Source organism: Marmota monax, unplaced genomic scaffold, assembly GCF_021218885.2.
Source record: "Marmota monax isolate L192 unplaced genomic scaffold, Marmota_monax_Labrador192_F-V1.1 WCK01_AAM20220418_F8-fsc00159, whole genome shotgun sequence".
Lineage (NCBI taxonomy): Eukaryota > Metazoa > Chordata > Mammalia > Rodentia > Sciuridae > Marmota > Marmota monax.
Window position 1 is genome coordinate 1,819,846 of NW_026694999.1, and position 13,255 is coordinate 1,833,100.

Sequence of the window (13,255 nt, forward strand, 5' to 3'; positions counted from 1 at the left end):
ATATTTTAAGATAAAAATCTCTCATTCAAGTTTGTTGTCTTGGTAATGGCACATTGTGTTGAATTCTTCAAACGTTTATATTGATTATGTACTTTGCTTAGTCTATAAAATTTTTTAATAAAATGTTAATAAAAATCAAATATTATTTGATCATTATTTGTACTATATTCTCAGATTATTTAAAAAATAGGTTATAATCTTATTAAAGAGTTAGATGTTGTGAATTGAGCTGCTATAAACATTGAAGTGGCAGTCATTATAGTATGTTTATTTTAAGTCATTTGGGTATAAACAGAGGAGTGGGAAAAATGGGTCAAATGGTGGTTCCATTCTGAGTGTTCTGAAGAATCTCCACACTGCTTTGCAGAGGAGTTGCATCAATTTGCAGTCCTACCAGCAATGTATGAGTATACCTTTTTTCTCACAGCCTCACTAACATTTATTATTGCCTATATTATTGATGATTGCCATTCTGACTGGAGTTAAATGAAATCTTAGTGTAGTTTTGATTTGCATTTCTCTAATTTCTAAAGATGTTGAACATATTTTTTGTATATTTGTTGATTGATTATATTTCTTCTTCTGTGAACTGTCTGCTCAGTTCCTTAGCCTATTTATTATTTGGGTTATTATTTTTTTGTGTTAAGTTTTTTGAGTTCTTTATATAAAATGTGGAATATATATTCAATGGCATACTAGCTAGTTTTAAAAAAGAATGAAATTATGGCATTTTCTGGTATAAGGATGGAGTTGGAGAATACCATGCTAAGCGAAATAAGCCAAGCCCAAAAAACCAAAGGCCGAATGTTTTCTCTAATATGTGGATGCTAATTCACAATAAGGGAGGGCACTAGGGAAGAATAGAGTTACCTTAAATTAGGTAAAGGGGAAGTGAAGCGAGGGGAGGGGAGGAGATATGGGGATAGAAAGACTAGTAGAATGAAACAGACATTATTACTTTGTGTATATATATATATATATATGACTGCATAACCAATGTGATTCTATAACATGTACAATCAGAAAAATGAGAAATTAGACCTCATCTATGGAAGATATATCAAAGCACATAAATGCAGTCTACTGTCATGCATAACTAAAACAAATAAAAAAATTTAAAAAGTAAGATATTACAAAGTGTGTTTGCTAAACACTTTGCAGTGTAAAGCGTTGTTCATATGTACAATTTTGAACTATTGTTATTCATATTTCTGTATGTTATACTTTATAAAAGGGGCTTTTAGATCAACTATTTGGACAATAAAGCCCATTGTCACTAATTTTGGTTTGTTGAGAGACACAGGGGATACATTTATCCTGGCTATTCTAATTGGATACTCAGTTTACCACAATAATATTAAATGTTTTTGTAGGATGTTTTTGGAAAAGTTTCTGAAAAGGTACTTGATATTTCTAATTTTATCTCTCAATAGTATGTAGGCTCAAGTAGTTTCAGAGTCCTATTTTTTCATCACTTCTGTATATACTCTGTAGAACTAATAGGTGCTCAGCAAACATTCCCTGAACATTGACATAACGATCCATTAGCCACACTGTCAGGACAGCATAGGAAAAAGGAATGACCATATAAAATAAATGAAGCATGGTCAGGTATTCTAATTGCTCTTTTATTTTTACCCAAGGGGCATGTTTCCCTGCATAAGAGAATAAGAGAATGTCAGGTTGGCTCTATTCCATTGGAATTTCCATAGACACTTAAAGAACCTAAGGCTAACATGGAATCATTACAAATTTCAGAAATAATTCTCTGGAAAAATTGGCTTTAATCTTAGCTGATAACTTCTAAAGTCCCTTGTCCAAAGATGACTTTAATACACTTGTCTTTGAAGCCATTTGTTAGCATCTTCCTTTCTTAACTTGGAGAGCTCCAGAGGCCATGTAGCCAGCCTCAGGTGCTGGGCTTCTGAGGTGCTGGCTTGGCTGCAGGGCAGTAGTAGGTATAAGACACCAGGACTCCAGGTGTGGACTCCCTGGAGGGAAAAGTGGTGAGTTCTACCAACTGGAGACTGTGGTGTTCAATTCTAGGAGTCTGTTTTTATGTTAATTATTTGATGATTCACTAATCTTCACTTTCACTATTTTTATTATGTTTAGCTGTGGATGTTTCTATCTTCTGATGATGTAATTTGTTTACCTCTTCTCTTCAATTTCCTTCTTTGTCATTTGTTCTACCTTGCCATAGGTTTTCTTTGTTTTTAGCCTTCCATTAAAATGTAAATTTCGACTATTTTACTGTTCTTTCCTAATTCTTGGAAGGCTCTTTTATCACCTTCAGATCTTTTTACAAATGTCATCTCAGTTATTCCTTCCCTGACCTTTTTATCAAAACCTGATACCACTATCTCACTCTTCCGTATCCCCCTTCTCGGTTTAGGTTTTCTTTTTGTCACTTTTCTTATCTTTTTTTTTTAAATTTTTATTATTGGTTGTTCAAAGCATTACATAGTTCTTGAATCATACATTTGATTCAAGTGGGTTATGAACTCCCATTTTTACCCCGTATACAGATTGCAGAATCACATTGGTTACACATCCACTGTTTTACATATTGCCATACTAGTGTCTGTTGTATTCTGCTGCCTTTCCTATCCTCTACTATCCCCCCTGCCCTCTCCTCCCCTCCCCTCCCCAAATGACAAAATCATGGAATTTGCAGGGAAATGGATGGCACTAGAGCAGATTATGCTAAGTGAAGCTAGCCAATCCATAAAAAACAAATGCCAAATGTCTTCTTTGATATAAGGAGAGTAACTAAGGACAGAGCAGGGAGGAAGAGCATGAGAAGAAGATTAACATTAAACAGGGAGGAGAGGTGGGAGGGAAAGGGAGAGAGAAGGGAAATTGCATGGAAATGGAAGGAGACCCTCATAGTTATACAAAATTACATATAAGAGGAAGTGAGGGGAAAGGGAAAAAAAAACAAGAGGGAGAAATGAATTCTTGCCACTTTTCACAGCCTCATATATATTACTTTAGCCTTGTGCTTTCATCTGCCTCCTACCTTTATAGGATTTTTGTTGATTTTGTTTCTATAGCTCCAGTGATTACCATAGTGCTTCAAGAACCTGTGAGGACTCAATAATTACATGTTGAATATATTTATAAATGTAAAATTATTGAACAAAATGTTAGCATGACAAATTCAGCAATTGATAAATATAGTATAACTCCTGTGTTTTAGAAATGCAAATCTAACTTAGAAAAAAAAATTGTTGCTATGGCAGGGGAAAAGGGGGAAAATCATAAAATCATTTTACCAAACGATGCAAAAGTATGTTATAAAATTCAAAACAAGAGACCCCTTTCAAACAATAAACAAACAACAAGTTAAGAGTAAAACAGGGCAAGCATTTTCTTTAATACCAGGAACACAAACTGATACCTTTTCTCATCACTTCTCACTGTATTTTTATCTAACAGAGTAGACTGAATATAAGTATGAAGGCACAGGTTTTGAAAAGATAGAAATAAAGCTCAAAATTTTTCACATTGTTATGGTTATCAACACAAATAGTAAATAATCCACAAACTCAAAATAATTCATATAATCAAATAAAAACTTTAAGCTTACAGATAAAAAAAATTGACATAAGAATACCAATCAAAATCGATGAATTCATTTGTGTAACAAGATGACTTTTTCTAAAATTTATATGCTTAGTGACAATGAATGGAGGAAATGAACAAGTTGGAGGATTTTCTTTACCATAAAGCAAGACAGTTATTATATGGTGTGTGGGTATAGTATGATATGATGTAATGGGAGCTGATGTAGGCACAGCAAAAGATGAATAGATGATTGGGACAGAATAGATGGCCCACAAACAGATGAATACCTCTTTTCTCTCTGGATACTTGATAATGCCTGAGGTGACCTTTTTACATTGGAGAATGAATTAATTTGCTAGAAAATGGACAAGAAACATTTACCAACGAATTCATTGTTAGTTTCTTTTCAATCTCACTTGGGAATTTCTTTTCTAGAATCCACAGTTGTGTTGGTCTCTCTTCTCTGTTGTCTATCTTCCTTTTTTATTTTTTTTTTTCTGGTTGGGTTAAGTTCTTTTTCATGTTTTAATTTCCTGTGGTTTGATAAGTAAGCAAGGGTAATGGCAAAGGCTGTGTTTACTTCATACTATTTAGATAGAGGCAAATTAATCACATATCTCATAAAAAGATAATCATTATTGCCAAAGATATTGTATCTCAAGAGCTTCTAGTTTTTGAAAGTTTTATATATATGTACAAGTCAATCTCTAAACTCACTAAATATTGGGCTAATGCTAATGTTTCACAGTATGTTGAAAAAAAATGGCTCAGAATTCTTCTAATATTTGCTTTCATTTGAAAGCTGAAAGCATAATGCTATTTCATTTGGGGCACTGTGACCAGAAACAATAAAAGAGATGCTGCTTTGCATACAAATGGATATAAAGAATATACAAATTTTGTGCCAATATTTGAATCTCCGCTTTATTTGAAGATTAAAAGGCTTGTTTTTATAACATCTGCTATTGAAAATGTTTCCTGTGCAAAGCAATCTGTATTGTTTTGATACAGATTTTCACAAGAAAGTTATTTTCTCCAGTTACCACAATCACTTACTATGTCTTCATTAATATTCATTTAATAGAATGTTTTTTCACTTTGGTTCAGTAGAAACCCCGTGATGGGGGCAGCAGAATGCTCAGCTGTGAAGGGTGATTGTCGGGAGTGTATCCTGGCCGAGGGGCATGGTTGCCATGGTTTCTTTGCTGCTCTGCCAAGGCTGTTTCTCACTGTGGGTGGAAAGAAGCTCCCCTGCCAGCAACTACGTGGGATTCTGGCAGCTGGGAGAATTCTGAAATGATGTGCTGCTTCACCATATGGGAGTTTTGAAAGTCTTCTTTTAAATCCAATAGGCAACTCATACTCATAGGAGGAATGAGGGTAATAAGGATGCAGTCCATTACGAGTGCAGTATGTGCCCCACGAGACACTTAGAGTTTCTTTTCTGAATACAAGTGTTGAGGAGGATCAGCTCTTAAATGGAAATATTTTAGCCTAACCTTACAGTAATGGCTGTTCACAGGGATTCCTATTTGTCAATAAAGATAACATCATTCCAAGGGATTTAAATGGTAGCACTTAAATAGGAGTACAAGAAAGGGTTCCATTTCATTTGGGGGAACTTAAACTCATTTGAAAATGAGAATTAACTCAGGGTTGTCACTTTGAGTCTGCCTGACTATTGCAATTTATCTCACACTTTTCAAACTTGAAAAGCTACTGCTTATATAATTAATGCTCCATTGTGATGACTTCATGAACCCCCTAGAAGATCTAGAGCCTAGCATACAGGCTAATATAGGTCATCTAAGGCACGGTGGAAAGAAAAGTGAGCTAAGTACATACTGACTCTGAATTAGTAATCATTCCTCAGGGGCAGTTTGGGTGACCATTGGTAGGATAGCCATTTTATTTGCCTCTGAGCTATTTTCATTCTGATTTCATCCTGGCCCAGTTGTAAACTTTAGGCACTTGGGGTCTGCAAAGGTAATTCCTATTTATGCATTTGGTGTTTAGATGTTTTTCTTTGTGTTGGAACTTCTATTCTGAGTGTTTTGTTGAACATGCTCATCTGGCTTTAATACCTCAGGTTGTCTGCAGTAGAAATCTCCCACCTCTATGCAATGTTTTGAGAATAGCAAAGAGAGGAATGGGATTTGAAATGGTGGGACTATTACTTGTACTTGCCAAAATTAGAGGGAGCACTTCTTTGGATTTGTACCAGTTTTATTTCTCTTTTTCCTTTATTTTAAAATAGTAGGATATGAAATTTAGAAAATAGAAAGCAAATAGTCCAGAGATTTTTCTTCTGCTATTAATCTTCACCCAAAACTGTGTCCAGTGATCTTGCCACACTGATTTCAGCCACCTACTAATGAAATTTCTTCCTACTCTGTGAAGTTTCTAATTGTTCTAAATTTTTCCACCTCCTCATATTGTTATGTGTCTGAATGTGCACATATATGTCCATGGAGGAATACTCAGGAAATTATTCTGGTTGCACAAATAACAGCTATGAATTGGGGAGATGTTCAAATTATTCTATTTTTTTTTTTACTTCCTCCGAGGCATATGAGATGAGTTATAGTTCTCAAGAAGACCAGTTCAATGAGTACCAGACTAGCTCAATCTCTGAGTATAAAGTTATTTTCACACATGAGTTTATCTTATGCCCATGTATTGCTACATAAATATAGGGTGAGCATCTGAATCTGAAATCCAAAAATGCTCCAAAATCTGAAAGTTTTTGAGCCCAGACATAATGACACAATTGGAAAATTCCACACCTAATATGTCCCAGTCAAAACACTGGCATACTAAAAATATTGTATAAAATTACTTTCAGGCTATATATAAAGTGTATATGAAACATAAATGACTCATGTTTAGATGCGGTCCTATCTTCCTGATATAGATTTTGATATATACAAATATTCCAAAATAAAAAAAAATCTCAAATCCAAAGCATTTCTAGTTCCAAGAATTTTGAATAAGAGATAGTCCATGTATATGCCTTGTAGATAAAGTGCACACAGATATTCCTGTGACTGAGTTAAGTACAATCATCCTAATCCATTTTTAAATCTCATTTTTTATTTATTTCTGTTGAACAAGGAAAAGTCATTAGTTAGATGGGAGCCTTTAATGTTCCAAATGAGATTTAATCAAAAATGTTCAGAATGAGAAAAAGTTAGAGGAAATCTATGAAATGAGGATAAGTGTATGGGAGGGAAAGGTTTAAAAGTGGGTATATATAAAACAGATCATCTGTGGAGACATGCCTAGCTTGTCAAAACTCTCACCTAGATTTTCCTTTATCAACAGTGACTAGAACATAGTATCTCATCAATATTTCCTACTGCAAAACATATGTACTTAATTAATGTCTTAGAACACATCCAGTAACCTAGAAAATTTTGACACTTATTTTGAACATGAACAACCATGGTTTTCTGTTGTCTCAAGTTAGATGCTGAATGCTGTCTTTCAATAAAGATGTAAGTGATGAGCATCAAAAAGTAAAAGGGACTGCTGTGATTAAAGAATTTTTGACAACCATATGACAGCACAATAATAATAAGTTTAATAATAGTTACAAATAGGTCTAATAATGGCAGATAACAACTATTGAGTCATTCCCCTACATTGGGCACTATTTAATGTATTAATTCAACCATATGAAGAAAATTCTTATTTTCACCATTTTATAGGTGATAAGATCAAAAGAATAAATTTACTAAAAATCACAGAGATGAGATCAGGATTCTATCCTGCCTACTCTCTCTTTTCTGCTCTGCCAGTATCTTTCTCATTTTTTTAAAGTCATGAACCATAGAAACAGATTATTCAGGATGAGTCACTGTACTAAGAATATGTATTTTTATATGATCTGAACTCAAATTCATTTCCATTACTACATGCATCGAATTTGGATACCATCTATTGTCTTCCATTTTAAAAATTTGCTGGCCAAAATTCAACAACTTAAGTTTACAATGCAGTAACTGGTTTCAACTCACTGAAAAATATAGCCACAGAGTTCAAAAGATTAATTATCATTAAAATAAAAGAATGAGCAGGGGCTGGGGTTATAGCTCAGTGGTACAGCACTTGCCTAGCACATGTGAGGCCCTGGGTTCAATCCTAAGACCATATAAAGATAAATAAATAAAATAAAGGTATTGTATCCATCTACAGCTACAAAAATTATTTTTTTAAAAAAAAGTGTGAGCATATATTTTGAGAGCTATAAACTCAAGGTAGAATGATATACATACAGGAATGGTAAAGATTATCAAAAGAAGTTTGAGCTGGAAAAGAAGGGCTTCTGTGGACTTGGGGCATAAAGGAGTCATCATAAGTAATAAGCATTTTCTGTTTCTGCAACATGGATTATAAAAAGGGAGTTGATCTTTATATTGTCCAGGACATCATAGGACTTGATTTATATGGTTGACCTGATAGCATCTATCAATGCAAATATAACTTCCCATGCTAAAGTTGGATTTTTTTAATTTAAATGAACAAAGCATGCAATTTTCACATATTTCCTGTTGATCTCTACAGGGTGTTTTGAGTGCTGTATTAAATGCCTAGGAGGGATTCCGTATGCATCTCTGATTGCCACCATCCTGCTCTATGCGGGCGTGGCCCTGTTCTGTGGCTGTGGACATGAAGCACTTTCCGGGACTGTCAACATTCTGCAAACCTACTTTGAGATGGCGAGAACTGCTGGAGACACACTGGATGTTTTTACCATGTGAGTCAATCTAGTACTTAGATGAAGTGTGTATGTTGTTTACATTTGCTGTGTGTTAAATAAATGGGCATCTAGAGTTAGGGAGGTGATAATATGGATGAAAAAGATACTACTAGGTGTACATGGTTCAGAAGAGCCTTGGCCTTTCCATCAACACAAGGCTCTTGGCATAAAATCAGAAACCAAATTAATTCAGGTTTGCTCAGGCTTTGACTCAGGTTTTAGGTAGACTTCAATTACCATTAGGTAGAATATTTACTTCTCTCTTGCTCTTTCAATTTGAGCAAAGGCTCAACAGAAAGATAATAAAGAACATACTGAGATAGACATCTAAATATCTGCTGCTAATTCCAGGAAAAGTCTTTTAAAAACAATCCAAGGTACTCTTATTTTTCAAAACAGTCTAATTCAGCCACAGATATGGTATCCTCTACTTTTCCTGCCTCACAGAAAATTATGTCAAAATTGTGGACGGTTCTCAGGCTTTCTGTAAAAGGATAAATCACAAGAAGAAATTGAGCAAATTTTTTCCTCAAAATACCAGTTATGCTTTTCTTTTCCAAAATGGAAATTCCTGGTATTACTAAATCATGATGATATTGAAAGAATAGATTTTTAGAAAGGTAACTTAAATTGTCTGAAAGTGAAAGGTTGTTGTTCAAATTTCTGTCCTTTATTGCTTTATATTATAGTAAACAGGAATTTGAGAATTAATTACAGAAGAATTTATTTCCAAATGAGTTACTTATTGAATCTATTCAGTGAGTTCATAACTACAAAAAAGAAAAATGACTTGTTTATTACAAGTTCTTTTTGTAATCGTACTATAATCTGTCCCAGGACCCATCAGTTTTTGTTACCCTTGAAATTTATTGCATTTATTACATATTACTTGATACTGTGTGTTTGTATTGTGCTTTATGTCCTTTATGTTGTCATTCTACATAAATTAAAATACTCTTAATGTATATTCACTTTTTCTGGAATAAAATGCATTTAGGCTTTTAAGTCTTTGTGGTTATCTGGATGGCTAGAGAAGCTTTGCTTTTTATTTTGTAATTCCATCTAAAAGAAGTTGGTCAAAACTCTGATTAATGTAGGGCAGTTGCTATTGTCCTGGTTTAATTTTAACCTAAAACCCTAATCTGAGACAAGACTTGATCAACTTAGACCATTTTCTAGGTAGAAGACAACTCTTCTCCAACTGCATTATCAAAAATATATCATATTACTATGTTTCTTTGTCATCTAGAAGAAGGTTGTTCTGAACAGGATATTTTTATCAATTGTATTCATTATTTTGTTCATTCAAGTGAGTAATTTTCCATGAAAATGAAAAGAGAATACAGTTACATATTCATATGGATAAATAAAGCAGGAATTCTTTACTTTGAGATGTACTTCCAGACAGAATGGATTGAAAATTTTTAGGAAAAGATAAGTTAGAATATTTATGTGCATCTAAAATATCTTAGAAGTGAAAACACTGATTAAAAAAAGAAATAAAATTTAAAAACTGTTATGAGACTAGGGAAACTCCCTACAACCCACACATAGTGATTAGAGGGAAGAGGAGGATTGATTAGTTAAGAAATAAAGCTTCTATACAAATATAGTCCCTAACTGTGCAGTATCAAGGATAGAGAATCACCATGGACACTGACAAATGACAATGAACTTTTAATAGCAAGCTAAAAGTTATACATCTTCCATTACAACTTTATTTTGCAAATTCATTCTAGAGAGTTAACATTATCTGCCAAATTGAATTCTTTACACCTGTAGCAGTAGACAGTTTATCAATTTCCATCAGATTAAATGCAAACATACACATAAAAACCAAAATTCAGTGGCTATCAATAACTTAGACTCAAATATGCCTGAATCAATTCTTAAGCTTATAAATGATATTTGTCATTTGGATATAATTAAACTATTTGAAAATGCATGGTATTACTGCAAGTTAGTTTGCAGAAAGTTTTAAGAAGATGATTGCATGCCTCTATTTTAATGTGATAAAACTGACATTTTCTTTTTAGTTGTATCTCAGCCTACCCTGGACAAAATATGTTCTCACTGTTCATTATTTTAAGCTACCACAGATGTCCTTAAAAATCTACAGATTCTCTATACTTAGGCTACATTCAAAGTGCTAAATTTGGTTATAGAGTGTGAAGTTTGTTAGGAATCATAAGCCTAATAAATGGCATGCCTATATACATCTATTAGCAACCAATTATCAAGATATATTTGATATTTAGACAACAAACTTTAATATATTTCTGAACTCAACTAAAGCGCTGAAATTGTGAGTTTAAAAGAGAGATTTGAGGTCAGAGATTTTATTTAGTACTTTTACCTTTGGTCTGTTACATGAGAAATTAAATGCCACCAGTAACACACTTTTGGAATGGAAAAACATCGTTTTGGTTGGGAGAAATTAATACCAACATTATCTCTCTTTTCTTTGTTCAAATTACTTGAATTTCTTCTATGGGTCCTGTGGAGCTGCCAAATGGATTAAGATTCTCTCTGCCAAAAAAAAAAAAATAGTTCATGAAAACACAGAGGGCAGATGCATTCTGTAAACTTGTCAGTGTGATCAGTGCCAATTGATAAGGTCAAAATTTGCATAAAGGTTCAGAGGAAGTAGAGATTAACCTGTGAAGGGCTGAGGATGGGGTATAAGAGAAAAGGAAAAGGTTAAATACAAGGCAGTGGAGAATGAGCAATGTGCTTTCAGGAGATACTTCTTGCTTGGTAATAAATTGTTTGAAAAAGAAAATTAAGACAGTGTGAAGAAAGGACTTAGAGCCAATTTTAGTAATTTATTGAGATTCTTGTTACTTTTCTCCATAGTTTTCATGCTTAATTCAACCATAGTTTTCATCCTATATCTTATACTTGGAAAGGAAAAGAAGCCTGTTCACTGGATGGCTAAATGAAAAGATACAATTTTCCAAGACTTGAGACTTCCACCCATGGTTTTTAGAATCTGAGAATTAATCCCTTCTTTATCTTCAGGACCACAAAATCTCTCTATTTTCTCTCCTTCATAAATCCCACCCTTCTTCTCCCTTCATTCTTCTCCATTCTCTCTCTCTTCTCAAATACTTACAAGTATCCCTACATGGTCACTGTCTCCTGAGAGGAAATCTCAAGGGCAAGCGTGCTGAAATATGATTATTCTGATCCATAATCACCTGCCCAGCATGCAGAATGTACTTATCATAAATAAGTATGCAAATAATCTCCATTCTTATGCAATCTGTCTTTCAGATATTTAATGCTAAACACCATTAGCCCACCCAGTAGAAAGTGATCTGAAATCTGGGTCTTATATCCCCAGCTGATGTTACCCATTGAATCACTTTGTCATATTACATTTGATGTGTAGAGACCTTCAGAGAGGGGTAGGAGAAGTGAATTTCTCAAAGATTTTGTGCCCTATTGATGTAAGTTTTAGTATATCTCTATCTCTCCTTACCTACTTGGTTTCCTAGAAGCTTTTTTTTTTTAATCTGTCAGTTTAATTCCTCAAATCTAGGTCATTTGTTGGCTCTAAACTCATAATGATAAGTGTGGAACTTAACCTATGGCTCCCATCAGTGTTCCTACCCTCCAACCACAACTTCTGTGTGTTCAGCGCAGTCACTTGGGCACACTCAACACTGGAAACAGCTCTCTACTCTGCCACTTTCTTTTATGATGAAGAAGAAATGTTCTAAGTTGCCATTTAGACTTTCTTATCCTGAGAGATTTTGGGGAAGGTGTTATTGCTGTGATCCATTAGTGTCACTTGACAGCGAATAAGAAGGAGGGTAAGTATTTTACTTTGGAAAGTGGATTCATATAGGTCAATGAAATACAGACACTTGTTAGAAAATTAGCTATGAAAATGATTAAATCACTGATTTTTCTGCGTGAGTTGGCTTCTTGAATAACTCTCCTGAGAACTGAGAGAAGATCAGCCTTACTCACAATTAATACTCACCCATAAATTATTTAGTATGGACGGTGCTTGGGCTTTGGCAAATTATAGTGAATATCCAGGATCTGATATCATTGATTACTGGAGTGAAGACATTTTGTTTTCAAAATGTTATAACTGTGATTTCAGTTCAATGGATCAAAACCTGAGTTCACTAGATAATTAATTCTTCAATATTTCAAAGCAAAATCAAGCAGTAAGTTTGGATAAAATAGATTAATTGATTTCACTCTCAATTAACTTCATGTGGGTCTGTATTTCTGACTTTGCTTATAATTTTTATACATCACTTAGATATTAATAAAATAGGACACAGTTGTCAGTTGCTTGATGAGTGAGAATAAGAAGGGAAAATAACCATGATTTTCAAGACAAAATGAGGTTTTATAGGCTGACAAGAACCATAGCAGTATGCAAACTACCTGAACAGATCTAGGGTGCTGATAATTACATCAGACTGCTGAAGTCTTACTTACCACAATGTCTGCATATGAGAAAAATTAGTATCAATGAGAGATTATTGATTAGTCTTAAAAATTCAAACATAATTTAAATCATGTTGACAGTTAGGTTAGAAAACCACACTGAATTCCTGATTTCTGAAATAATAATCAAATAGTATGCATTTCACTAGCCAATATTTTAGCCAGGCTAGTATTCCACAAATGAGTGTTCCTAAATTGATTAATTAATTTTTAAAATGCTGAGGTAAAGTAATGTTTAGTCAGCATTTTCTCTGCTGTGACTAAAAGGATCTGACCAGAACAATTTTAGAGGAGAAAAAATATACTTGAGTGCTCATAGTTTCAGAAGTTTTAGGCTACAGAAGGCTGGCTCCATTCCTCAGGACTGCGGGTGAGGCTGAATTTATGGCAGAAGAGTGTGATGGAGGGGAGCAGCTCACATCTTGATCAGAAAGCAGACTCCACTCGACA

At 34.0% G+C, this 13,255-nt stretch overlaps 1 protein-coding gene across 2 annotated transcripts in view; it reads left to right on the forward strand.

Moving 5' to 3' along the window:
• Gpm6a (glycoprotein M6A) overlaps positions 1-13,255 on the forward strand; it is a 336,642-nt gene that overhangs the window by 282,198 nt on the left and 41,189 nt on the right. For both annotated transcript variants that reach the window (XM_046427554.2, XM_058573665.1), the window contains exon 2: positions 8,137-8,329. In XM_046427554.2, coding sequence (XP_046283510.1) covers positions 8,137-8,329 — 193 coding nt within the window. The remainder of the gene's footprint in view (positions 1-8,136; positions 8,330-13,255) is intronic.